Raw genomic sequence first — 27,349 nt, 5'->3', positions numbered from 1 at the left:
CGACTTTTCGGCCGAATAAAATCTGGTGTGCATGCTATAAAATTGTTGTTGGCCATCAACAGAATGGCCAATTGTTCCTCAGTCAGTACAGATTTCGGCAGACAAAAATCTGATGAGCAAGACTGGGCATGCTCAGAGAAGAAAAAACACACGGAAAGTAAACCATTACATGACATCACTTCTGAAGTAGATTTTTGTTGGCCAACAAAAGTCAAGTGCAAGTCTAGAGCACATTTCAACCAACACAACAACACTGGACAAAAGTGTACGAGGCTTTACGAAAAGTAGGAGACACTGGACTGTTTTGTTGCAAGGACATTTGATCTGTACTTTTTGTAAACTTGACAGGGTCACTTTGAAGCAAAGAAAAGTACAATAAAACCTCCAATCTTAGCATGTGAAGCCATACAAGGTAACTTCACCCAATCTAGTTTATCTTTTAGAACTTTTATCAAGAGTTTTTATTTCGTTTTTATTATTTATTTATTTATTTATTGTTTTTATTTAGTGGCCCACTATTATGGGTCAGGAAGAACAGGTTTGTACTAGATTTTAGAATTCAGGTCTGCTTTAGGGGCTATGCACTTTGCACATCAATATTACTCTTTCTAGTGTCTTATTAAACAAGCCTGAGTATAAAATCATGATATCCACTGCAGGATCCATGAAAGTATCAGCCAACATGCATAACACTTTGTGGCCAAATTGAAAAGTGATACTTATGCTATGTGGCCAGCATGGAGCTTGTTGTGGTTGAGTGGATGCCAGCCAAGGCTGGTATTTTGGGATACCCAGGCGCGCTGCAAAAACTAGTATTTAAATCAGATATTTAAATGTGCTGCTCAGTAAACCTTGGGGTCGCCTTAAAATTAAGGATCGAATCTTTCCCGTAGTTAGTAGACGTGATAACTTTTGCGCAAACCAATCAAAATACGCTTATTGCGATTTTTTTTACCAAAAATATGTAGCAGAAAACAAATTGGCCTAAAATGTTAAAAATTCTTGATTTTTAAATTTTTTTTTTGGGGAATGTCATATAGCAGAATGTGAAAAATATATATATTTTTTTCAAAATTGACGCTTTTTTTGTGCCATAGACCCACCACACCCTGTCTGGACTCTGGATAGAATGAAGTCTGACACAGAAAAACCAGACTTGTATAAAGTACTCGAAAGTTCTACTTGAGTAAAAGTACAAGTGCTCGATCGAAAAGTGACTTGAGTAGAAGTGGAAGTGCTCGCAGAAAAAGTTACTTAAGTAGAAGTACTAAAGTATTCAACATTTTTTTTACTTAAGTATTGCAAGTAGTTTTTTAAAAAAAATTGCTACTTAAGTACTAAAAGTAAAAAGTACCAGTAGTTTTGAAAAAAAAATTCTACTCAAGTACTGAAAGTAGAAGTACAAGTACAGTGTTATGTAGTTATTAAAGAAAGAAGTCAAACGTTTGAACATCATATTGTTTTTTATTATTTCAAATGATTAACCTGTGTTTGTTAGTAGTTTCTTGATGCACTTTAAGCGCTGTAGCACCATTTATTTGTTTGTTTCATATTTTCTTTTTATTGGAAAGATTTGGTATAGCAGCTTTTATTATACACAGCCTTTATTTCCGTATGCGCTGATTTACAAATGACATTATACACATTTTTTTGAGCTTTATGCAACCTGCCATCTACTGTTCTGGCAGTGGTAATTTTTTTAAAAGTAACGAGTAACTATGCAGCACAAAAAAAAAAATACTTGAGTAGAAGTATCGAAATCATCGAAAAAATGTAGTGAAGTAAAAGTAGAAGTAGGAGAAAAAAATTCTACTCTAGGAAAGTACAGATACCGCATTTCGGTACTTAAGTACAGTACTTAAGTAGTTCTACTTCGTTACTATACATCTCTGAGAAAAACAGACAAGGGAATACGTTTCATTGGCCAGAGATAACACACTAACACTGCCCACCGGAACATCAAATTAATCTGACTATATCCAAAAGAAATACGATCGCATTCATCAATTATTTCTTTATATTCGGCAATAACGAAAAGAACGGGAAGAACGAAAGTATGAAAACAAAATTATCCGAATGTAATTGATTCGTCAAACTTGTAGGTTGAATCGTTTTTTGTTTGTATTTTTGTATTTCTGTTCTTTCAGATTTTTCTGACAATTGGTTTTCATACGCATTCGTCAAAAGTTTTTTTCGTTTGTTCGGATGCTACCGATTGAACGAATGTGCCGAATTTCGCCTGGAAAAAAAATTCGTAATGAAGCAAAATTTACAGGTCTAATGAAAATGCATGTTACAAGTTACAGATATTTCAACAATTTTAAAATTACAAATTTAATTGTCAATATGACTTTCAAATTTTAACATGCTTGTAACATATTACATATGCTCCAAATATCTTGCATTTCATGTACAGAATTATAGGGTTCCCCCTAGTAGCTATCTCTATTGCCTTTCAGTACCCAGAGACAAAGGGATGCAAGCCAATCTCAAGAATACTGACTGATCCGGCTGCTACCAGATACATCATTGCATTGTAGTGATGAAAGTATTTAAAAAACAAAAAGCTTCCCATAAGTATGATCGCATTAGCTACATCATATGGTTAGATTGTATAAAATAAATTCATGAAATTCAAGAATTCCATGTAATTCATCCATACAGCAGTCTAGTGTTACTGGATAAAAAGATAAACAGAGGCCTGCATTGGGTCAAGGTGATATTATGGTCCAGAGCTGAAAGGGGGACCAGTTGGGTATATGGTAGACAGACTAAGGGCAGGAGAAGAGGGAAGAAAAGACAGCTTGTTCACAGCACTGGAGAAAATGGAAGAGTGAAATTACAGACAAGCTTGTTCTGAGCAAAAGCCTGCTGGATAGAACTGGAAAGGTGTCTATCCCTTGCCAATGAGGACCACCCAGAGAGAGAAGACACAGCATGCATTCTGAAGAGCTGCTCTCTCTCTCTCTCTCCAGCTGCTAATTAGTCGCCCCAGAGACACTTTACATTCAGGATAAATGGAACTTGCAATGCATACCTCAAACCCTGCATATCTCAAACCCTTGCATTCCCATCGTGGGCTGATATCACATCCTTTCCAATATTTCAACGACTAGGGGAAAGGGATAAATTAGCATTAATGTCTAATTTAATTAGTGGGCTTGGTATTTTAAAAAAAAAAATTGAATTGGTCTGTATTAGTAGCCATAGTTTTAAAGGAGAATTTCACTTTTGTAAAAAAACAAAACAAAAAAAAACAAACACTGATATAACAAGGTTGTCTAACTTTTTCATGTAAAGCAGGGGTGTGAAACCTCTTGACCTTTGGCCATATTGGAAGAAGAGAAATTGTCTTGGACCATACATAAAATACACTAACAATTAGGATAGCTGATGAGCAGAAAAAGTCAGGCAGGTCACAAGTTATCAATCACTGATATACAACCCAATTCCAAAAAAGTTGGGACACTATACAAATTGTAAAAAAGGTAATCAATATATCTATCAGCTATATCAATTTAAAAAGAGTAAAAAAGGAATGGACTAATTTACAAATCTCATAAACTTAATTTTTTTTTTAACAATATAATATAGATAGCATATCAAATGTTGAAAGTGAGACATTTTGAAATGTCATGCCAAATATTGGCTCATTTTGGATTTCATGAGAGCTACACATTCCAAAAAAGTTGGGACAGGTAGCAATAAGAGGCTGGAAAAGTTAAATGTACATAAAAGGAACAGCTGGAGGACCAATTTGCAACTTATTAGGTTAATTGGCAACATGATTGGGTATAAAAAGAGCCTCTCAGAGTGGCAGTGTCCCTCAGAAGTCAAGATGGGCAGAGGATCACCAATTCCCCCAATGCTGCGGCGAAAAATAGTGAAGCAATATCAGAAAGGAGTTTATCAGAGAAAAAAACGCAAAAAGTTCTCATCAACTACAGTGCATAATATCATCCAAAGATTCAGAGAATCCGGAACAATCTCTGTGCGTAAGGGTCAAGGCTGGAAAACCATACTGGATGCCCGTGGTCTTCGGGCCCTTAGACAGCACTGCATCACATAAAGGAATGCTACTGTAATGGAAATCACAACATGGGCTCAGGAATACTTCCAGAAAACATTGTCAGTGAACACAAGCCACCGTGCCATTTGCCGTTGCCTGCTAAAACTCTATAGGCCAAAAAAGAAGCCATATCTAAACATGATCCAGAGGCGCAGGCATTTTCTCTGGGCTCATTTAAAATGGACTGTGGCAAAGTGGAAAACTGTTCTGTGGTCAGACGAATCAAAATTTGAAGTTCTTTTTGGAAAACTGGAACGCCATGTCATCCGAACTAAAGAGGATAAGGACAACCCAAGTTGTTATCAGCATTCAGTTCAGAAGCCTGCATATCTGATGGTATGGGGCGATGAGTGCGTGTGGCATGGCAGATTACACATCTGGAAAGGCACCATCAATGTTGAAAGGTATATCCAAGTTCTAGAACAACATATGCTCCCATCCAGACGTCGTCTCTTTAAGGGAACAACATGACAATGCCAGACCACATACTGCATCAATTACAACATCATGGTTGCATAGAAGAAGGATCCGGGTACTGAAATGGCCAGCCTGCAGTCCAGATCTTTCACCCAGAGAAAATATTTGGCGCATCATAAAGAGGAAGATCTAAGACAGTTGAGCAACTAGAAGTCTGTATTAGACAAGAATGGGACAACATTCTTATTCCTAAACTTGAGCAACTTGTCTCCTCAGTCCCCAGACATTTGCAGACTGTTATAAAAAGAAGAGAGGATGCCACACAGTGGTAAACATGGCCTTGTCCCAACTTTTTTGAGATGTGTTGATGCCATGAAATTTAAAATCAACTTATTTTCCCCTTAAAATGATACATTTTCTCTGTTTAAACATTTGATATGTCATCTATGTTGTATTCTGAATAAAAATTTTAAATTTGAAACTTCCACATCATTGCATTCTGTTTTTATTCACAATTTGTACAGTATCCCAACTTTTTTGGAATCGGGCTTGTAGATAATGTACCTATCTGAGTAATAAAACTTAATTTTTGTGTAATATTTTTTCATTATATAAGTAAAAGAGGCCAACTTAAAACTAGGGGAATATTTGACACTATTTTTGATAAACTATCTGGTTGGATAGATGTAGTATCAATTCTCAATGAATTCTCAAGGTGCTCATCAGATATTTTGGTTCTAATTTTGCTCTTTGTGTGAAAATTGTTGCTCACAAATATACACTCACCTGCCTCTTTATTAGGTTAGCCACACCTGTTCAATTGCTTGGTAACACAAATTGCAAATCAGCCAATCACATGGCAGCAACCCAATACATTTAGGCATCTAGACATGGTGAAGACAGCTTGCTAAAGTTCAAACCGAGCATCAGTATGGTGAAGAATGGCGATTTCAGTGACATTGAACGTGGCATGGTTGTTGGTGCCAGACAGGCTGGTCTGAGTATTTCAAAAACTGCTGATCTGCTGGGATTTTCACACACAATTATCTCTCAGGTTTACAGAAAACAGTCAAAAAAAGAGAAAATATCCAGTGAGCGGAGGTTGTGTGGACGAAAATCCTTTGTTGATGTCAGAGGTCAGAGAAGAATGGGCAGACTGGTTCCATATAAAAGACAGGCAACAGTAATTCAAATAACCACTCCTTACAACCAAGGTATGCAGAATACCATCTCTGAAAGCACTGTTGGAGATACAACAGCTTTCAGCTTATCCGATAAACTGCAGTTCACAAATAGGACAGTAGATGTCACTAATGCTAAGTGATATGCTGTGCATTTTCTATGATGTGTATTTTCTGTACACTGTACTGTACTTGTTGGTTACCTCTTCCTGTCTGTGTTTTCCACCCCATGAGAAAGTGATATCTTTTGCTTTCTGTGTTATGTTCCAATAAAGAAGCCAGTTCCTGTTTACTCCACAATGTCTGATCTGAATGGACTCTGCTGCACCCAGTGATCGCACTCTGCAACAAGCACAGCCCAACGAACCTAGAAGCAGATCACACCGGGTGACAGTCCTGTCATCTAAGAACAGAAAACAGAGGCTACAATTCCCACAGGCTCACCAAAATTGGACAATAGAAGACTAGAACAATGTTGCCTGGTCTGATGAGTCTTGATTTCAGCTGTAACATCCAGATGTAGGGTCAGAATTGGGTGTAAACAATAAGAAAGAATGGATCCATCCTGCCTTGTATCAATGGTTCAGGCTGGTAGTGTAATGGTGTGGGGGATATTTACTTGGCAATCTTTGGGCCCCTGAGTACCAATTGAGCATCCTTTAACCGCCATGGCCTACCTGAGTATTGTTGCTGACCATGTCCACCCCTTTATTACTACAGTGTCCCCATCTTCTGATGGCTCCTTCCAGCAGGATAATGCACCATGTCACAAAGCTCAGATTATCTCACTACTGGTTTCCTGAACATGACAACGAGGTCGCTGTACTCCAATGACCTCCACAGTCACCAGATCTCATCCAAAAGAGCACCTTTGGGATGTGGTGGAACTGAAGATTTACACCCTGGTTATGCAGTTGACAAATCTGCTGCAACTGCGTGATGCTATCATGTCACTATGGAGCAAAATCTCTGAGGAATGTTTCCAACACGTTGTTTAATCTATGTTACGAAGAATGAAGGCAGTTCTGAAGGTAAAAGGGGTCCAACCCGGTACTAGCAAGGTGTACCTAATAAAGTGGCCAGTGAGTGTAGGTGTCTAGGGATCCAGGGAATATCTGATTGTCTCTTGGGGGATCAGGAAAGATTTTTTTCCCCTGCTGGAGCAAATTGGATCATGCTTTGCTGGGGTTTTTTGCCTTCCTCTTGATCAACTATGGGTATAGGATTGTGTATATAAGATTGCATAAAAGTTTCTCTCCTTTTATTGGTTGAACTAAATGGTCTTTTTTGAACCAGGCTAACTATGTAACTATATAGGTGCCTCCGAAAATTGATGACATGAATAAATAATGATTGTGAAGAGTGGTATATTTTTCTTTGGGAAGATAAAACTTTTTAGACTCTGTTCACACTATGTCGGATTCCGACTTCGGGGCGACCTGTGAAGTCGCGTGCAGCGCGACTTCGGCACGACTTGCACGGACTTCATAAAATGAATGTCTATGCAAGTCGCCTCCAGGTCGCCCCGAAGTAGTACAGGACCCTTTTTCTAAGTTGGAGCGACTTGTGTCGCTCCTATTAGAACGGCTCCTGTAGCAGTCAATGGACCGCAACGGTGCACGACTTGTCAGGCTGACCAAGTCGCCTGACAAGTCGTGTTAGTGTGAAAGGAGACTAAAAGTCCAGTAAAAAGACACTGTAACATTTTTCTTCGACCGCCTGTGTTTGCTAAGTGCATTTTCCCCAATTTTTTTTTTTTTTTTAAATCAAGATTTTTAAGAAGGTTTACTATTTTGCATTGAGCCACATTCATAGCTCCTGTGGGCCGCAGGTTGGAAACCCCTGAGGGAAACTTTTTTTGTGCATCACTAATCATGGGGTTCAATGGTAATGTTTTTGCTGGAGTAATTTCTCACTAAATAAACTCACTAAATATGCTCATTAAAAAAGTGACAGGTACTTTGTTTTATGCTAAATTGCTGTACAATAAAACTACCTAAAATTTTCAACACATTTTGCTGCTAATTATCTGATGCTGGCAACTGTCAGTCCCACATAGGAATCTAGTAGGGCCAAGATCTGAGCACCGCAGACTGCTTTGGTAATAGCAAAGGTGTTTAGATAATTAATTACAATGTGTCTCAGTTTTTAAAGTTGAGAGGGCTGTCAATATGAGTATTAGCTGAAAATCTTAAGCCAAATGGCCAAAATACATTGCTGATAGTTCATCTTTTACTTAGATCAGTGGGAATAAAAAGAAATGGGAGCCTGCCTTGTTTGCTATGTCTTCTCCATTGCATGTGCTTAGTGCCTCTGCATAGTATTATTGGATTTTCCCACTTCCTACAGCTTGCTAAGAGCAGGAATAGTACGGTAGTGCTGTTACCTGCAGTGCCTTCTGCTGCTAATATGTAGTATTGCAATGCTACCATAAAATACCATGGTGCTCAATGAAAATCAATGTATTTTTAGGGTCAGATTGTAGGGTAAAGGTCAGCAAGACAAAGTCCTACTTTTGTACATAAAGGAGCTTCAAACAATTAAGAGTTTGGCACCCCACCAAAGGAAGGATACCGATCAAAAAGAGTGTTTCTATAACATCAAAATTCAGTTTATTCAGAAATCATATTCAGGTTATGTAGGTTGAACCACCAACTGGTTTCTCTTATATTAGGGCCTCCAAGATTCAACATTTCCTTTCCAACTCTCCATCTCCTTGCTCTGGAGTCTCTGTCCTCCTGTTGCAGCAGAAGTGTCAAAGGTCCTGCATTTTGTTATGAAAAATGATTAGGAGATTAAAGCATAACTAAAGGCAATTTTTTTTTTTTTTTTTTTCGTTTTTGACAGAGTAGAGAGAGATTAGAAGTCCTTTTAGTTTTTATTGCTGTCTGTGCTCCCGTTAGGGAAATTTACCCAAAAAAATCTGACAGGGGTATTACCTTGCTTACTCTATCCAAAATGAAAAAAAAAAGTTTTGCCCATAGTTCTACTTACAACTTAACCACTTGCCGACTGCCTCACGACTATTTACGTCGGCAGTCAGCCCCTCACAGGCAGAGAGACGTAGATCTACGTCGCTAGCCTGTGAGGGTCTAGGGAGCGAGCGCGCGCCCCCGGAGGCGTGCTCCCGCGTGGTCACGGACCCCCCGCACGTGTGACCGGCGATCGTCGCTGCAGAGGGAGAAAGTCAGGCGGCTGATGTAAACAAGCCGCCTGTCATTCTCCCCTGTGTAAAAACAGTGATCATACGGTTCTACTATGTAGGACCGTTGATCACTGTTCCTACAGCTCAAGCCACAGCCAATCACAGTTAGAATCACGCCCCTAGAGACACACATAACCCCTCCCTCTCAAAAATAGTTAACCCCTTCACTGCCAGTGTAATTTTACAGTAACAGTGCATATGTATAGCACTGATTACTGTAGAAATGTCACTGGTAACCCCAAAAGTGTCAAAAATGTCAGTCAAGGGTCCGATCTGTCCGCCGCAATGTCGCAGTACCGCAAAAAAAATCGCAGATCGCCGCCATTACGCGTTAAAAAAAAACAACAAAAATTACTAAAATCTTTCCCTTTGTTAGTAAACGCGATAACTTTTGCGCAAACCAATCAAAATACGCTTTTTGTGATTTTTTTTTACCAAACATATGTAGCATAAAACAAATTGGCCGAAAATGTTATGTCCGTTAAAGTCACGCAGTGCCGAATCGCAAAATAGGCCCTGGTCAGGAACGGGGTAAAATCTTCCGGGGGTTAAGTGGTTAAGGACTGGAAGGTTTTACCCCCTTAATGACCAGGCCATTTTTTGTGATACGGCACTGCGTGATTTTAACTGACAACTGCTCAGTCGTGCGACGCTGATAACCAAATAAAATGGATGTCCTTTTTTTCCCACAAATAGAGCTTTCTTTTGGTGGTATTTGATCACCTCTGCTGGGTTTTTTTTGCACTATAAACAAAAAAAGAGCGACAATTCTGGACAAAAAAACCAACACTAAATTTTACTTTCTGCTATAAAATATATCCAATAAAAAAAAAAGATTTTAATCAAATGTTTTCATCAATTTAGGCCAATATGTATTCTGACACATATTTTTGGTAAAAAAAAATCCCAATAAGTGTATATTGATTGGTTTTCTCAAAAGTTATAAACTAGGGGAAAGATTTATGTCATTTTTTTTTTTTTTACTAGTAATGGTGGTGATCAGCGATTTTTAGACCGCCATTCTATCTCCATTAAGGGGCAATTGCAGGTGGCCGGCAGACATTGCGTCCACTGGACCTGCTGATTGGCTCCCCCCCTGGCCAATCGCTGCATGCTGCGCTGTCTATTGCCCGTTGCCCACTGTCTATTACATGAAGCGACGTACAGGTACATTGTTTTGCTTAACAGAGCCGACCTGCCACTGTAAAACTATGGCGGCTTGTCGGCAAGTGGTTAAGGACAGCAAGATTTGTTGAGCCTGTGGCTATGTGATCATAAGGTGTTATGGGATAGAATGTAGATGAGTTATGATTGTTTGACTGTGGTATCTTCTGCAAAGTAGTCCTGTAAAAGAAAATGTTAGAGACATAGATTCTTTGTATGGTGACCATGCATTGGTATATTGACCAAATATTTATATTACTGAAAGAGGTCTTGCTTTCCTCTCTGCGCCGGCTCTGTATGCTAATCAATTTGCTTTATCGAAGCTTGTTATGTAGGGGTGGTGTGATGTATTGTTATTACAACGCATTGCACTGCTTACTTTTACGTTTTTTTTTTGCAGTACAGTATGCATACATATTGCATTTTTACACAGAGCACTCCACCAAACATGTATGGTGTGTACAGGGCACATCGAAAACAACTGTTTTCTAATGTCCCCTTAAAGAGTAACTCCACTTTCGTGGGAAAAAAAATAGCAAGAAAAACAATATAGCGTATAAAATTGGGACGCAAATCATATTGTGATTGAATGTTATTAAAAATGACCTTTCCTTTACAATCTGCAGCTGTTGTAATTTTCTGAAAATGCAATGCAATATGGCTACCTGGAACTGTTCTGTACACACAATGTATACTGACCACACCCCCAGAAACATCATTTCTTGCTTGTGTGATTGGCTCATCAATTTTCCCAGAAGTCTGCACTAAAATACAAGTCAGATTTCTGGCATCCCCTGCAATAAAAATGTCATGTTTGGTGAGATATTCCCAATGGGAACACGCCTAAAGTGATGCAGGCCCAGCAGCTTTCCTCATTAGAGCCCTGCAGTTGGCACAGCTGATAGATGATTAAGAAACCACTCCCATTTGACTCACTCAGCACAGAGAAACAAACAGGGATTTCTTCAGAATAAAAAAAGGTAGCAATCTGCAACAAAATTTGTTAAAATCCCTGCAATGTACAGGGATCACCCAGAGGGGAATGTTTTTTTTCTCAACAAAAGTGGAGTTACGCTTTAAATGGAGTCTACGTCGATCTACACAGATCAAGCAGTTTAACAGACATGGTGTAAACGAGCCCTCAAACAAAATGTTTATTCTGCTGATATGTGTGTAAATATACTCTTTACTTAGACCTTAGTGAATTGAAAATCTTAGGGGTTAACCTATGAGAAAGCAATGTGTCTTATGCATTTGTTGTTTTTAAGGCTAGCTGATTCTTGCGAGACATGTTGAACTAAATGTCTCTTATTTACATAGAGGTGTCCCATGACACAGAAACAACTTGAAAAATACACGCTTCCAACCTTTATTTACTGAGTATTAGCAGCTCATCCTATCAAACACAAAGGTTGCAACTTTGAAAGTTCGATACTCTCCTCCTGTTAAAGGAAATCTACAATCTTCTTTAGTTATTTTTGTTAACTGTATGCAGCTATGACTCTTTGCAAAAGCATCTAATGTTTTAAAATCATGTTTCTTTTTATTGTGTTTAATATGTGTACAATGGAGGATCCATTTTATTTCTAATATATATGCACTATATTACCAAAAGTATTGGGACGCCTGCCTTTACACCCACATGAACTTTAATGGCATCCCAGTTTTAGTCCATAGGGTTCAATATTGGGTTGGCCCACCCTTTGCAGCTATAACAGCTTCAACTCTTCTGGGAAGGCTGTCCACAAGGTTTAGGAGTGTGTCTATGGGAATGTTTGACCATTCTTCCAGGAGCCCATTTGTGAGTTCAGGTACTGATGTGAATGAGAAGGCCTGGCTCTAAATGACCCCTAAGGTATTCTGTCGGGTTGAGGTCAAGTTCCTCCACCCCAAACTCGCTCATCCATGTCTTTATGGACCTTGCTTTGTGCACTGCTCCAAATCATTTGGTGGAGGGAGGGTTATGGTGTGGGGTTGTTTTTTAGGGGCTTGGCCCCTTGGTTCCAGTGAAGGGAACTCTTAAGGCCTCAGCCTTCCAAGACATTTTGGACAATTTCATGCTTCCAACTTTGTGGGAATAGTTTGGGGATGGCCCCTTCCTGATCCTGCATGACTGCACACCAGTGCACAAAGCAAGGTCCATAAAGACATGAATGAGTGAGTTTGGGGTGAAGGAACTAGACTGGCCTGCACAGAGTCCACTCAACTCGATAGAACACCTTTAGGATGAATTTGAGCGGAGACTAAGAGCCAGGCCTTCTCGTACACATCAGTGCCTAACCTCACAAATGCGCTTCTGGAGGAATGTTCAAACGTTCCCATAGACACACTCCTAAACCTTGCGGACAGCCTTCCCAGAATTTTTGAAGCTGTTATAGCTGCATAGGGTGGGCCAACCTAATATTGAACCCTACGGACTAAGACTGGGATTAAAGTTCATGTGCGTGTAAAGGCAGGTGTCCCAATTCCTTTGGTAATGTAGTGTGTGTATATATATATACATAGTACTGTGCAAAAGTTTAAGGTAGGTGTGAAAAAAAGCTGTAAAGTGAGAATACTTTCAAAAATATAAATTGTAATTGTTTATTTTTATCAATTTACAAAATGATGCAAAGTGAGTGAAAAGAAGAACAATCTAAGTCAAGTCAATATTTAGTGTGACTACCCTTTGGTTTCAAACCAGCATCAGTTCTTACACTTTCACAAAGTCGGGGATTTTTAGGAAAAGAGCCAGGTGTGATAAATCAATTACACCAAGCAGATACTAATGATAATCAATTTGATATGTTGGTCATTACCAGAGACTGCTCTGCAGGAGGCTTAAAACTGGGTGAGGAACTGCCAAGCTCTGCTAGTAAGGTGAGGTTGTGGAAGACCATTTCATATTACAGGTCTTACACCCTGGCAAGGCAAGGTAGTTATACTGCACCAGCAAGGTCTCTCCCAGGCAAATATTTCAAGCAGACTAGGTTTTCAAGATGCGCTGTTCAAGCTCCTTTGAAGAAGCATAAAGTGATGGGCAATGTTGAAGGCTTTAGATGCAGTGGTTGACTAAGGAAACATCTGCAGCAGATGAAGGACACATCATGCCTATTTCCCTTAAACATCAGAAGATGACGAGCAGTGCCATCAGCACAGAACTGGGCCGCAGGGCAGTATTCCAACATGATAACAACCCCAAACACACTTCCAAGATGACCACTGCCTTGTTAAAGAAGCTGAGGGTAAAGGTGATGGACTGGCCAAGCATGTCTCCAGACCTAACCCCTATTGAGCATCTGTGGGGCATCCTCAAATGGAAGGTGGAGGAGCGCAAGGTCTCTGACATCCACCAGCTCTGTGATGTTGTCATGGAGGAGTGGAAAAGGACTTCAATGGCAACCTGTGAAGCTCTGGTAAACTCCATGCCCAAGAGGGTTAATGCAGTGCTGAAAAATAATGGTGGCCACACAAAATATTGACACTTTGGGCCCAATTTGGACATTTTCACTTAGGGGTGTACTCACTTTTGTTGCCAGCAGTTTAGAGATTAATGGCTGTGTATATTCAAATAATAACAATATATATACAGTGTTGGGGTAGTTACTCAAAAAATGTAACTAGTTACTAGTTACTTCTGTAAATTGTAACAAGATTACTTTACTAGTTACTGCATTTGAAAAGTAACTTCACTACTTATTACTTTACTCTCCTCTTTCTTAATTGACCGTGTAGAAGAAGATACATGACACTCTTTCTGCATAGAGTTTATTGTATAAACACAGGCTTTGGGAAACATGAGAACAAAACCTGAAAAAAACAGAATAAAATATAAAGTGCAACAAAAAGTCATAAACTTCATCCCTCTCTATTCTTCGAAATAACGATTGTATCGCACGGCTTGGGTAACGCAGGAAAGCGCGTTCCTATAGCCTAGTAAAGTAGTGTAGTTACTTCCTATAGCCTAGTAAAGTAGTGTAGTTACCTCCTATAGCCTAGTAAAGTAGTGTAGTTACCAATATTAGTATTGTAACTAGTTACTTTACTTAGTTACCAAAAAAAGTAATGTAGTTACTGCAATCCTTTACTTTGTAACTCGTTACCCCCAACACTGTATATATATATATATATATATATATATATATATATATATATTTATATACTGCCCACCCTGTTTGTACTTTGTAACTCGTTACCCCCAACACTGTATATATATATATATATATATATATATATATATATATATATATATTTATATACTGCCCACCCTGTTTGTAAAAGATACTGAAAACTGTCAATATGTACAATTTATCATGAATAAAAGTGCAGCGCAATAGCACAAATATTAGAAATGTAACTGTTCTCATAAAAGTTCATAAAAGATAAGCAGGAATACTCGTCAATCAGTGGATCAGATATTTGACATTATATTTTAAAAATAAATAGCTGAATATACATGTAATGTAGCAATGTATTTATAGAAACAGGATTTAAAGTTCCCGTCTTTCTGTTCCAGGAGTCCCTGAAGCACCAACCAACGTGTGCCTCATGATTACAAGCAGTTCATCCCTTACTGTCACGTTCCAAGAGCCTTTGAGTGTCAACTCAGCTGTTGTGACCAAGTATAAAGGTAAGACTTGAGTCTTTTAAGAGTTAAGTGCTGTAATGTAATAATTACGTGGATGACTACTTATCCAGGTTGCCACCTGCACCCAACATTTCTTGCATTGGCATCTTACGAACAAAAAGTGGGGGAAATAAAATAAAAAATAAACTGACACATTGAAGAGCAACAACCAGCATCTGTAATAGCTTATATAATCACATTCCTTGCTGCCTTCACTGATTGCACTTGTTTGAGTTGTTAGTGGCTCATTTGTTGACATTTGAAACTGGGAACTTACTGAGTTCTGGATCACAATCTCAGCAAGATTACAAAATGAGGGGGGTGGCTATACCCATGACAGCTCTATGTTAGAGGACTTCACACTGTCTAGTTTGAAAAAAAGTTAATTAATGGATGCTATATGCATCTCTAGTCTTGGAAATAAAGTATAAGCCTCATAATAGAAGTATGCCATTGTTGCTACTTGCATTGTGATCACCATGTGTAGTTTAATCCAATACAAAATAACAAAAAGTGTGCAGCGCTGCCTGATTTACATATATCAGCATTCCAGATACTGTGAATTAGTTTCAAAGTGCTCCGTGATACATTTGAAAAGATGGTAATACTGCTCGCATAATATTCAAAATCATAATGTGCAAAAATTAAATAACGCAGCCGCTCCTGATGACGTCAGAGTGAAGAAACGCGTTGGATGGGGCTTGCTCGTGCCACCTCCTTCTTGGTGGTAACGCACTGGGGAACACACATTGTTTGTACTGATGCACTTTCAGATCATGTATGTGAGCAGTTTTAAAGTGAGTAGCTACTTTGTATATTGATTTTATTCTTAATAAATGGAATTACACTGTGGATGTCCGGTTTAAATCTTTCTAACATGTGCATAGGATGGAGAGGAGAAGCAAATAAAAATCTGACCCGATCTCCAGCTTTTATGCAATGCACTAACATATCATTGTTCCGGTAAGTGAGGACACATAGGAGGGGAACACAAAGTGTTGCACTTGGAGCAGTGGATGTTTGCATAAAGAAGCACTGAGCACTTTTCATGAACTTGGACTTTTTTAGTGGTCACAGTGCAGAGCACTTTATTGTATTTTTGCACATAAGGATTTTGAATATTATGTAAGCAGTATTATTATCTTTTCACATGTATCACGGAACACTTTGCATCTAATTCACAGTATTTGAAATGCTAATACATGTAATTGTTACTTTATAACATGTAATATGTTATTTTATATGGTGATATATACGGTCACAGCACATACTTTCATTTTCAAATATCAGCATTCTAATAGCTACATATACAAACAATTTTGACAATCCATTTTAAGCTTAGTTAAAAAATCTCTATTCATGTTGTAAGTGCTACGTGTCTGCTGGCCATCTCTTTCCACAACTTTCTGGATTACCTGCATGCTTTTCAGCTTCTCTGTTGTTTACTTTCCATCTCCAAGGACTACAAATCCAATGGTACTTTGTTGCCTGCAAGCAGTGATTCCTGTGTTGACTCGGCCTCCTGAAACGCCTCCCCTCAACACCTCTGTAGTTCAGAAAGCTGGTGTTAAGTCAAAAGAGCCAACTCATCAAAATCTCCAATTATGTCACTTGTGGTTACTCTCCAGCAGCCGTAATTGCAGATTTGGACGACTTGGCTGTCTTGACAGAACACCGGCAGGGTATACACGACGGTAAAGGATGAGTTGGCTGTTTTTGACAGAACACCGGCTAAGGAGTAAGAAAGTTGTCGCCGCCTTGGAGGCGGCCATGTTGTTGGTTATTAGCGGGCGGACTAACAATCTCCACTCATTCTATAGTGTATGCGCTGCTGGTGCTCTCTGAAAATAGCCAAGACGTCGAAATCTGCAATTACTGCTGCTGGAGAGTCACTGGAAGTGACGCAATTGGAGATTTTGATGAGTTGACTCTTTTGACAGAACATCGGCTCTGTGAATTATGTGACACAACAGTTCCTACTCAAAGGGCATAGTAACTACATGTCACATAATTTAGGGAAGTATATATGTGGGTATTTCTCAAGGAAAATTTACAAACTTTAAGATTGAACTACAGGCAAAACTTTTTCTCTCATTTTGGATAGAGTAAGTGAAGGTTATAACACCTGTAAGGTTTATTTTTTCCATCTGTGTCCCACTGGGGGGACCTTCACTTCCTGTTCAATAGACAAAACAGGAAGTGAGAGGATATCCCTTCCAATTTAAGGGAATCTCTTGCCCCCCCCAAGTCACCAGAAATAGTTTCCCCATTGGAAGATTTCCCCTCTTTCACTTTTAATGATAATAGTAAATAGGACAAATAGAGAAGGTGAATGTCCCTAATGGGGACACAGACAGTAATAAAAACTGACAGGTGTTCTAATCCCTCTCCCCTCCACCCAGAACTAAAGAAAAGGTTTTGCCTTAAGTTATACTTTAAAGCGGAGTTCCACCCTGAAAAACATTTTTTAGATAAAAATACCCCCATGACAGTCAGGGCTAGTGCATTTAAGCAACGATAGCCTCTGAACTGTCCCCTGTTTCACTTACCTTTTAGAAGAAATACTTACCTTGAAAATGTCTTGTCCAGCGCTGCCATCTCAGGTGTGGGCAGCTGAAGCCGGAGTGTACTCTTCGGTGTCCCAGAATGCCCTGCACCGAGCAGGGCCGGTACGGGCGCATTGACTCCTGGGTGCGATGACGCTCATCTCCCAGGAGTCAATGCAAGCAGGAAGTGACGGCGCGGGCCGCCGCGGCTGCAGAGGGAGAAAGAGGAAGGAAGGTAAGCATATTTTCTTTAAAAACAAGGTAAGTAAATCGAAAAAAAAAATTAAAATTATCCAATTCTTTTTCAGGTACATTAAAGCAAGCGGATGGTGAAAAGTTGTTTTTGAGGCCGGAACTCCGCTTTAAGATTGTTTATATAAATAGTAGATAAGAAATTGATTACAATGTAGTAATAAGTGTCTGAGTTGACATTTTGACCATAGATATACTTTAAAGAGTCACTAATGGATCAAAAATTCAGATTGGGACCTCACTTGCTTAATTCACTTGCTTAATTCACTTGCTTAATGCTTATTCTTAGTTCACTTGCTTAATGCTTATTCTCAGTCAGTAACACTCTAAGCAATTAAACATTCTCATGGCCATGATGGTCAGGAAACTAATACAAAAAAGTCAGCAATGATAGTGCCCATATCTCTACCTGAGGCTGCCAAACCAGCTGCTGACAAGGCCTGCGCTTCCAATAAAACTAGAAGAAATAACATTAAGGGTCCAGCTCATTTCTAGTCTGCTTTCATTATTTTCAATCACACCCTGGACCCCAAAACACAATGGATACTCTTTGGACTTTCCTCCTGACTTTTATTGAAATAAAGTCCTATCTGGACCTCTTCGCACTAGTGTGACACTTCTATTTCCATTTTTGATACATTTCACTACAAGCCAAGGAGATCCTCTAGTGCAGTGGTCTCCAAACTGTAGGCCGGGGGCCAGATGTGGCCCTTTGCTTATCTTTATCTCGCCCTTGGAGCACTATTCTTCCTTCTGGTAAAAGGCAGTGTTCTCCCCACTGACACCAACAGTGGGGCGTATTTTCTGCCACTGACACCAACAATCGGCCACTATTTCTCCCACTGACACCAATGATGGGCGACTATTCCTCCCCCAATACCAAAGATGGCGAATTGTTTACTCCCACTGACACCAAGACATTTTCCACTCTCTCTGGTCTCAGTTCAGCCCCCCTAAAGTCTGATGGATAGTAAACTGGCCTTTTGTTTAGAAAGTTTGGAGACCCCTGCTCTAGGATGTAGAATTTGTCTTCCCGGGAACCAAATTATTTGCATCAACATCAATTCTTTAACCACTTTACCGCTGCTCACTAGAGCTCTACTGCGGCAAAGTGGTTCCATAACGTCTGGCGACGTAGACCTACGTCGCCAGGCATTCCCCTCTCTCGGCGGAGCGCGCGCCGCCGGAGGCTCGCTCCCGCTGTATTCAGTCACAGCGGGAGTCAGGCCAGGGGAGGAGCGGCGGTGATCACCGCTGCTCTTCCCCAATCGTCTGGGAATCGAGTCTGGAGATCCGCCCGCTTGTGTAAACAAAGCGGGTGGATCTCCTTAGTGACAGGCAGGGTCAGATTGCAGGGTTCAGCATAGCTGAACCTGCGATCTGTCCCTGTGTCACTCAGTCACCTCCCCCCACACATGTCAGTAAGCACCAGGCATACATTAACCCCTCCCTCTCCAATAAAATTAACCCCTTCCCTGCCAGTGTCATTTTTACAGTAACATTGCATATTTATAGCACTGATTACTGTAGTAATGTCACTGGTACCCCCAAAAGTGTCAAAAATGTCAGTCAAGGGTCCGATCTGTCCGCCGCAATGTCGCAGTCCCGCAAAAAAAAAATCGCAGATCGCCACCATTACTCGTAAAAAAAAACCACCAAAAACGACAGAAATCTTTCCCTTAGTTAGTAAACGCAATAACTTTTGCGCAAACCAATCAAAATACGCTTATTACGATTTTTTTTACCAAAAATATGTAGCAGAAAACAAATTGGCCTAAAATGATAAAACATTTTGATTTTTACATTTTTTTGGGGGGGGAATTTCATATAAAAAAATTTGAAAAATATTGTTATTTTTTCAAAATTGTCGCTCTTTTTTTGTTTATAGCGCAAAAAGTAAAAATCGCACAGGTGATCAAATACCACCAAAAGAAAGCTCTGTTTTTGGGAAAAAAGGACGTAAATTTCGTTTGGGTACGGCGTTGCATGACCGCGCAATTGTCAGTTAAAGTCGCACAGCGCCAAATTGCAAAAAGTGGCCTAGACGTAAGACAGTAAAATCCTCTGGTGGTAAAGTGGTTAAGATAGCAATACCCAGGGGCGTAACTACAGGGGTTGCAGGGGTTGCGGTCGCAACCGGGCCCCATGCTCCAGGGGGCCCTGTGCGGCTCCCCTGTACACCTGGATAGGAGGGGCAGCAGGGGCCGCATGTAGAGAAATCACTGCCCTCCTTTTTCCTCCTGTAGCTGCAGGGGGAAAATGGAGGAGATTGGTTCCTCTGTATGCTGCCCCCGCCCCTCCTCCTATCCATCCAGTTCACTTGTGTTCTGCTGTCTCTGGGCCCCTGTGTGCTCCCCTGGTCCCCCCCCCCCTACTGTGCTTCCCCCCCTACTGAGCTTCCCCCCCCCACTGTGCTGCCCCCCCCTACTGTGCTCCCTACCCTCTCCTGCCGGCTGCTGCAGGGGATGTGTAACAATAGAGCAGTGGTTCTCAAATCCGGTCCTCGGGACCCACCAACAGGCCAGGTTTGCAAGATAACTAAATTACATCACAGGTGATCTCATTTGCTTCTCAGTGATTGCAGTATTCTAGTCTGCATCCCCCAAGGTAATACTTAAAATCTGGCCTGTTAGTGGGTCCCGAGGACCGGAGTTGAGAACCACTGCAATAGAGAACCAGGAAGGGGTCGGTAAATAGGTAATTTACCAGCCAGCTCCTTCCTTTTCTCAATGGACAGAGTCATAGTCAGTGACATTGTAAAAAAATAAAATAAAATGATAAAAAATAATACAATTAAAATACCAAAAAAATAAAAACAACTGACACCAGTGGGTGAACTTCCAGGATCGTAAAGGTCACACTTGCAACCGGGCCCTGGCATTCCGCCACTGTGGGGAGGCCCCAACATTGCAGGAAGGTGGCCCACTGCAGAACTTGTGAAAGGGTCCCACAACGAGAGTAAAGGGCCCCAGGATCAGTGGGAAGAGTCCCAGGCTTGAAGGGAAGGGCCCCGGCCAGGGGTCCAGGGGGCCCTTCATGGTTTCCTGCACCGGGGCCCTGAAGGTTCTAGTTACGCCTCTGGCAATACCAATAAGATAACCTTATGGTCCAGTGCTATTTTTCTACTTTCCTCAACATATCTCCACCCTGACTAAGGTACATTTACAACTTTTTCTGTGGTCTATTGCTGCTGCATTTTTACTTAGTACCTTCACCAAACAATCTTCTTTAACTCTGATAACCATGTAATGTGGTTGGTGGCAGAAGGGGTTGATCCTTTGATAAAACGTGCCATCTTGTGTGCCCAGGGCAGCATGATATCTGTATACAGCCGTGAATTAGTGCATGTAAGTTTCCCTTTGTTCTCTATTTGGTCTTTGCGGGTGTCTGTTTTTCAACCCCTCCAGCTCCAGATTTGAACCGGACACCAGAATATATTTGCATTATATTGAGTCTTTAGTTCAACTGCCTCTTTGTTCCTTTTGAGATCAAAAATGAGACACATTATGTTTTTCGTTTTTGTGCTAATGAAGGGCAAAAGGTGACTGTTACGATGGGCACACTTATGGTTTATATTACACCTGTCACAGTATGTTATGCTTCACCCCACTGGGTAAGACGGATGGAAGAAAACGTACAAACTTAATCAATCAGAGAACAAAGTTATAAAGTACAAAAATATTTGGTCAGTACATATTGCTTAAGGGGCTTTTCTAATTCTGTTAAAGATGGAAATGTGAAATAGTTCTACTTATTAGAACCTAATGATGCAGAATGTGCAGGTATTACATCCTTCCTATGTGTCTAGAGTACACTGGATATGCCCCCAAATCAATCCCAAATGCCTTACTATTTACAATATATGTGATTTATTGTTACAGTATGATGTGTCCTGTATTTATATACACTATATTGTCAAAAGTATTGGGACGCCTGCCTTTACACACACATTAACTTTAAAGAGGTTGTAAACCCCACATTTTTTTTTCAACCTGCAAGAGAAACACATGATGAGCTAGTATGCATCGCATACTAGCTCATTATGAAATACTTACCTCAGAACGAGCGCCCACCGTGCCGCCCGCTTACCTCTATGACGGGCGACATGTCCAGTCGCCCGTCTTCCGGGATCCCGGCATCCGGCCATCTGATTGGCCGGAGCCGCGGTGACGTCACTCCCGCGCCCACACGCGGGAACCGACGGTCACGGCACGGGCCTCTGAAGGAACGGCACCAGCGGCTTCAGAGTGCATGCGCCAGTGACGTCACTGGCTGCATGTAAGGTAAATATCTCCTAAACGGTACATGTTTAGGAGATATTTACAGTACCTATAGGTAAGCCTTATCATAGGCTTACCTATAGGTAAAAGTGTCAGAGGAGGGTTTACTTCCTCTTTAATGGCATCCTAGTCTTAGTCCATAGGGTTCAATAATAAATTGGCCTACCCTTTGCAGCTATAACAGCTTCAGCTCCTCTGGGAAGGCTGTCCACAAGGTTTAGTAATGTGTCTATGGGAATGTTTGACCATTCTTCCAGAAGCACATTTGTGAGGTCAGCAACTGATGTGGACGAGAAGGCCTGGCTCTCAGTCTCTGCTCTAATTCATCCCAACTGTGTTCTATTGGGTTAAGGTCAGAACTCTGTGCAGGGCAGTCAAGTTCCTCGACCCCAAACTTGCTCATCAATATCTTTATGGACATTGCTTTGTATGCTGGTCCAAATCATTTGGTGGAGGGGGGATAATGGTGTGGTGTTTTTATTCAGGGGTTGGGCTTGGCCCCTTAGTTCCAGTAAAGGGAACTCTTAAGGCGTCAGCATACCAGGACAATTTAGACTATCTCATGCTCCTAACTTTGTGGGAACTGGTTGGGGATGGCCCCTTCATGTTCCAACATGACTGCACACCGGTGCACAAAGCAAGGTCCATACCTGCTTTGGATGGCATAGATGAGCAAATTTGGGGTGGAGGAACTTTACTGGACAGAGTCCTGACCTTAACCCAATAGAACACCTTTGGGATGAATTAGAGCGGAGACTGCGAGTCCAGCAATCCAACATCAGTGCCTGACCTCACAAATGCGCTTCTGGAAGAACGTTCAAACATTCCCTTAGACACTCCTAAACCTTGTTTACAGCCTTTGCAGAAGAGTTGAATCTGTTAAAGCTGCAAAGGGTGGGCCAACTCAATATTGAACCCTAAGGACTAAGACTGGGATATCATTAAAATTATTGTGTGTGTGTAAAAGCAGGCTTTCCAATACTTTTGACCATGTAATGTACTATCAACATATGCAGCCTGGCTTTCTAGAGTTCATTTAGCACTTAGGTCACTTTCTGCCCTGATGCAGCTCAAAATAACCTGTGACGATAGACATGTGGGAGTTGTCATTGATTTTTGCCATTATTTTTAAGGTGTAACCTCCCAGGCTGCTATCCTGATAAATAATCAAGAATACGTTAGCAGGTCATGTATAGCACTGTCACTCCTTGCAGACTATAAGGTGGAGAAGTTAAGAATAAGAGCTGGAGAGAGTGCTGTGACAGCTCCATATTTCAGTCCTGACAGTGGGAGTCATTTGAATCAGAAGAGGACCAAGAACATCCGAAAAGCACAGGGACTTTGATATAAGTTTATATGATGTAGCGAGAGGGTAAAAACATTTGAAGAGCCCACTGACTCAGGTTAGGCTGCTCACGACAGACAAGGCTACCCTCCTGTGGGTACTCAGCAGGTTACCAGGAAAAAAATGTGCATAAATAGAAGCAGCACCAGACCAAAAGATAATCCAATTTCATTTTTTAGCATTGTGCTAAAAGACAGATAACCCATTTCATGGGTCAAAGGTATTCTCCTTCATCGGGGCTTCAGTAAAAAACAGAGGCGTAACTAGAACCTTCAGGGCCCTGGTGCAAGAAACCATGAAGGGCCCCCCTGGACTCCTTGCCGATGCCCTTCCCTTCAAACCTGGGGCTCTTCCCACTGATCCTTGGGCCCTTTACTCTCATTGCGGAGCCCTTTATTATGGTCCCGCAGCAGAACCCTTTCACAAGTTCTGCAGTGGGCCCCCTTCCTGCCATCTTCGGAACTCCCCACAAGTGAACTGGATAGGAGGAGTGGTGGGGGCATCATACAGAGGAACCAATCTCCTCCATTTTCCTCCTGCAGCTACAGCAGGAAAAAGGAGGACAGTGATTTCTCTATAGGCTGCCCCCGCCGCCCCTCCTATCCAGGTGTACAGGGGAGCCGCACAGGCCCCCTGGAGCATGGGGCCCGGTTGCAATTGCAACCCCTGCAACCCCTGTAGTTACGCCCCTGGTAAAAAATGAGAACCTTAAATGGACTCAAAGAAAGGCTTTCCTGTGTGAATCTGTGCAGGGAAGCTGATTGCTGGATTAGAAGAGTTACTCGCTAGCATCTGCATGAGCACTCAGATTCTTGAGCTCTCATGCAGTAACTCTTACTTTGAGTCCATTCAAGGTTCTTATTTTTAACCGAAGCCCTAATGAAGGGGGAGTTCCTTTGACCCCTGAAATGTGTTATCTGTATTTTAGCACAATACCAATAAAGTAAATTAGACTCTTATCTTTTGGTCTGGAGTTTCTTCCTTGTATGGACATGTTTTTCAATGGCAGACTAATGGGCCATACACACTATACAATTATCTTTAGATTTTTTCCTTTAGATCTACCAAAACCATATAATATGAGGTAAAATCTAAACACTTTCAATTTGTATGCAATCAGGCAGGCCCTTGCACTACATAGTTGAAGGTAAATCTAAAGGAAATCTAACAACAAAAGTTGTATAGTGTGTATCCAGCTTAAGTGTGTTTACTAGCTGGATCACCAGGTGAAAATAAAGGGGAAAAAAACTAAATAAAAAAAAAAAAAAACTAATGCAACCACATCTAAGGGTTGGTAAGGTGCAATATAAACTATATTACCGGTAAGGTGCAATATAAGCTATATTACCGGTAAGGTGCAGTATAAACTATATTACCAAAAGTATTGGGACACCTGCCTTTACACAAACATGAACTTTAATGGCATCCCAGTCTTAGTCCGTAGGCTTCAATATTAAGTTGGCTCACCCTTTGCAGATATAACCGCTCCAACTCTTTTGGGAAGGCTGTCCACAAGGTTTAGGAGTGTGCCTTTGGGAATGTTTGACCATTCTTCCAGAAAAGGATTTGTGAGGTCAGGCACTGATTTTGACGAGAAGGCCTGGCTCGCAGTCTCCACTTTAATTCATCCCAAAGGTGTTCTGATCAGGTTGAGATCAGGATGCACAGAGCAAGGCCATAGAGACATGGATGAGGAAGTTTGTGGTGGAGGAACTTGACTGGCCTGCACCTCAACCTGATAGCACACCTTTGGTATGAATTAGAGTGGAGACTGTGAGCCAGACCTTCTTGTCCACATCAGTGCCTGACCTCACAAATGGGAGAATGGTCAAACATCCCAAATGCACACTCTAAAACACTCCTGTTGACAGCCTTCCCAGAGGAGTTGAAGCTGTTATAGCTGCAAAGATGGGCCAACTCAATATTGAAGCCTACACACTAAGACAGGCATTTTTCAGGCACCAATAACTTTCAATTTTAATACAGGATAACATTTAAATGTTTTAACATCAATTAAAAATATGTAAAAAAAATCCCAAACAAATGCAACTGGAAAGACCATTTAAAATAGGGTAAGAACGCAATGGAGGATTTCATCTTGGATATTTAAAAAAAATGATCTATAATAGATGGTAATCGTGGAATAACCCCAATAATCCCAATAATCCCAACATGTTTCGCCAAGTATTAGGCTTCTTCAGGGGATATGTATTACCACACCTGAGTAAATAAATCAAGGTACAGAGATAAGTACAGTAAAACCTTGGATTGCGAGCATAATTCGTTCTGGAAACATGCTTGTAATCCAAAGCACTCTTATATCAAAGCAAATTTCCCCATAAGAAATAATGGAAACTCAGATGATTCGTTCCACAAGTCCTTCAGTTTATAGTCTATATACAAAGATTATAGCAATGTGATAGGTTGTGTAACAATAAAATGTCCATCCACAATATGCAGCCTTCTCAAGGGGATTAGAAGCAAAATCTAGCAGAGCTACAGAATATAAGAGAGATGAGAGGTGCATCTAAGTGTAGCAATATGGTTACATTTAATGAAGGTTCAACATTTAGCAACTCACATGGTTGATGATTAAAATAGGCACACCTAAGTATGCAGGCATCCGGGGTAAAGCTGTCCACATAGACCATCTTCTGAACCACCAGCTCTCACCACTGTCAGTCTGCAATCGTGACTGCGAAGAATAGCCTGCAGTAGAGTGATCTGAAAGTGAGGCATTGAATCACTCGTGGAGTGCAGCTGGGAAGGGATGATGAAGATGGCTGTGTAGAGGATGGTCTATGTGGACAGCTTCACCCCAGATGCCTGGATACTTAGATGTGCCTCTTAATCATCAACCATGTGAGTTGCTAAATATTGAACCTTCATTAAATGTAACCACATTGCTACACTTTAGAGGCTCCTCTTTTCTTTTTTATACATGACGCTACTTGTATATCAAGACATCGCTTGTTTATCAAGTCAAAATTTATTTTAAAAATTTGCTTGTCTTGCAAAGCGCTCTCAAACCAAGTTACTCTCAAACCAAGGTTTTACTGTATATGCATCAAAAACACTCATTGATAAACATCATATAGATATTTGACTATTCAGAATACAAAAATATTAAAGAAAACTAAACAATATTCTAAGTATCGCATCTATCGATCCAAGAGATATGTAACATCAATTTCCATAAATCTGCACAAGAGTTCAACTGGGAAAGAAAACCCACCCAAAAACAAGCCGAGGTAGAGGTATGGTGGCCGCAGGAGAAGGTCGGACCAAGAACAACTATGAATCAAAAAAATGTTTTTCTTTTAACACTAGTGGCAAATAGACAATGAACTGGCAATAATTATCAATTTTGTGGGGATATAATATGTGAAAGGGTCCACATGCACATTGGTGTGAGGGGTAGATATATGTAGACTACCCAAAAATATAAGGACATATAATAAATTAGTACCTCTAGGGGTGCATGTACCAACATGGTACAGATCACATTCCCCGTTCACCTAGGGAGCAATTTAAAGTAGGCATTCTCTGCTGGGGTACTAGAAATAGAAATGTATAGTAATGAGGCATTTATCCTATGTTACTTTAAAAGAGTCAAACATATAAGGTAAGGTACCCATAACTAAATCGCTCACCTTACTGCTATAACACGAATGCGTCAGAGCTGTACATGCCGTGTCTCCCTGCCATGCCTTGAGGATTTTGGGGGTTTGGTCCTTAAATGCTCCACAAAAAAGTCTTATCCATCCCTCTCACTGACCACAATGTGTTGAATACTTGGCACACAGTGGATCTCCGGGGGTTGGAAAGATAGAGTTAGAAATAATAAAATAGTATAAAAGCAATTGCACTGATAAAGATGAGTATCTTATCCTGACACTAGGTAGGTAACAACCACTCAAATACTTAATAGCCCCGTTGGCTCCAGCCGCATCATAGGCTGCAAGGCTGCAGACACTCAATGGGATCACATCACTCCACTCTGGCTACGCAGAGTGCCACACAAGTCACCATTTTTTTTATTAATAGTGTAACAACTTTTTTTTTTTTATTTGAAATGTTAGCATGATTAGATAATCCTAAATTGTGCATTGTTGATTAATGAATTTTAAGTCCTCTATAAATTTACATCTATGACTGCTTTTTACACCTTTTCTTTAAATTTACAGTGCTTGTGTTTGTTATAGTGGTCCTTTTCATTCACATTCATGGTAGGTACAAGCAGCTGTTGTGATGTTGCTTGCACTAATAGACTATCCCTTAGAG

General features: G+C 40.7%; 1 protein-coding gene across 1 annotated transcript in view; it reads left to right on the top strand.

Annotated features, from left to right (window-relative positions):
* The window catches only part of ANKFN1 (ankyrin repeat and fibronectin type III domain containing 1), a 556,552-nt gene that overhangs the window by 144,648 nt on the left and 384,555 nt on the right, over positions 1 to 27,349 (top strand). The window contains exon 4 of the mRNA XM_082271748.1: positions 14,532 to 14,645. Coding sequence (XP_082127874.1) covers positions 14,532 to 14,645 — 114 coding nt within the window. The remainder of the gene's footprint in view (positions 1 to 14,531; positions 14,646 to 27,349) is intronic.

Source organism: Pelophylax lessonae, assembly GCF_965119305.1.
Source record: "Pelophylax lessonae genome assembly, chromosome: 11".
Lineage (NCBI taxonomy): Eukaryota > Metazoa > Chordata > Amphibia > Anura > Ranidae > Pelophylax > Pelophylax lessonae.
The sequence above is the reverse complement of the archived record's forward strand: the minus strand, read 5'-3'. Positions and strand labels throughout refer to the sequence as shown.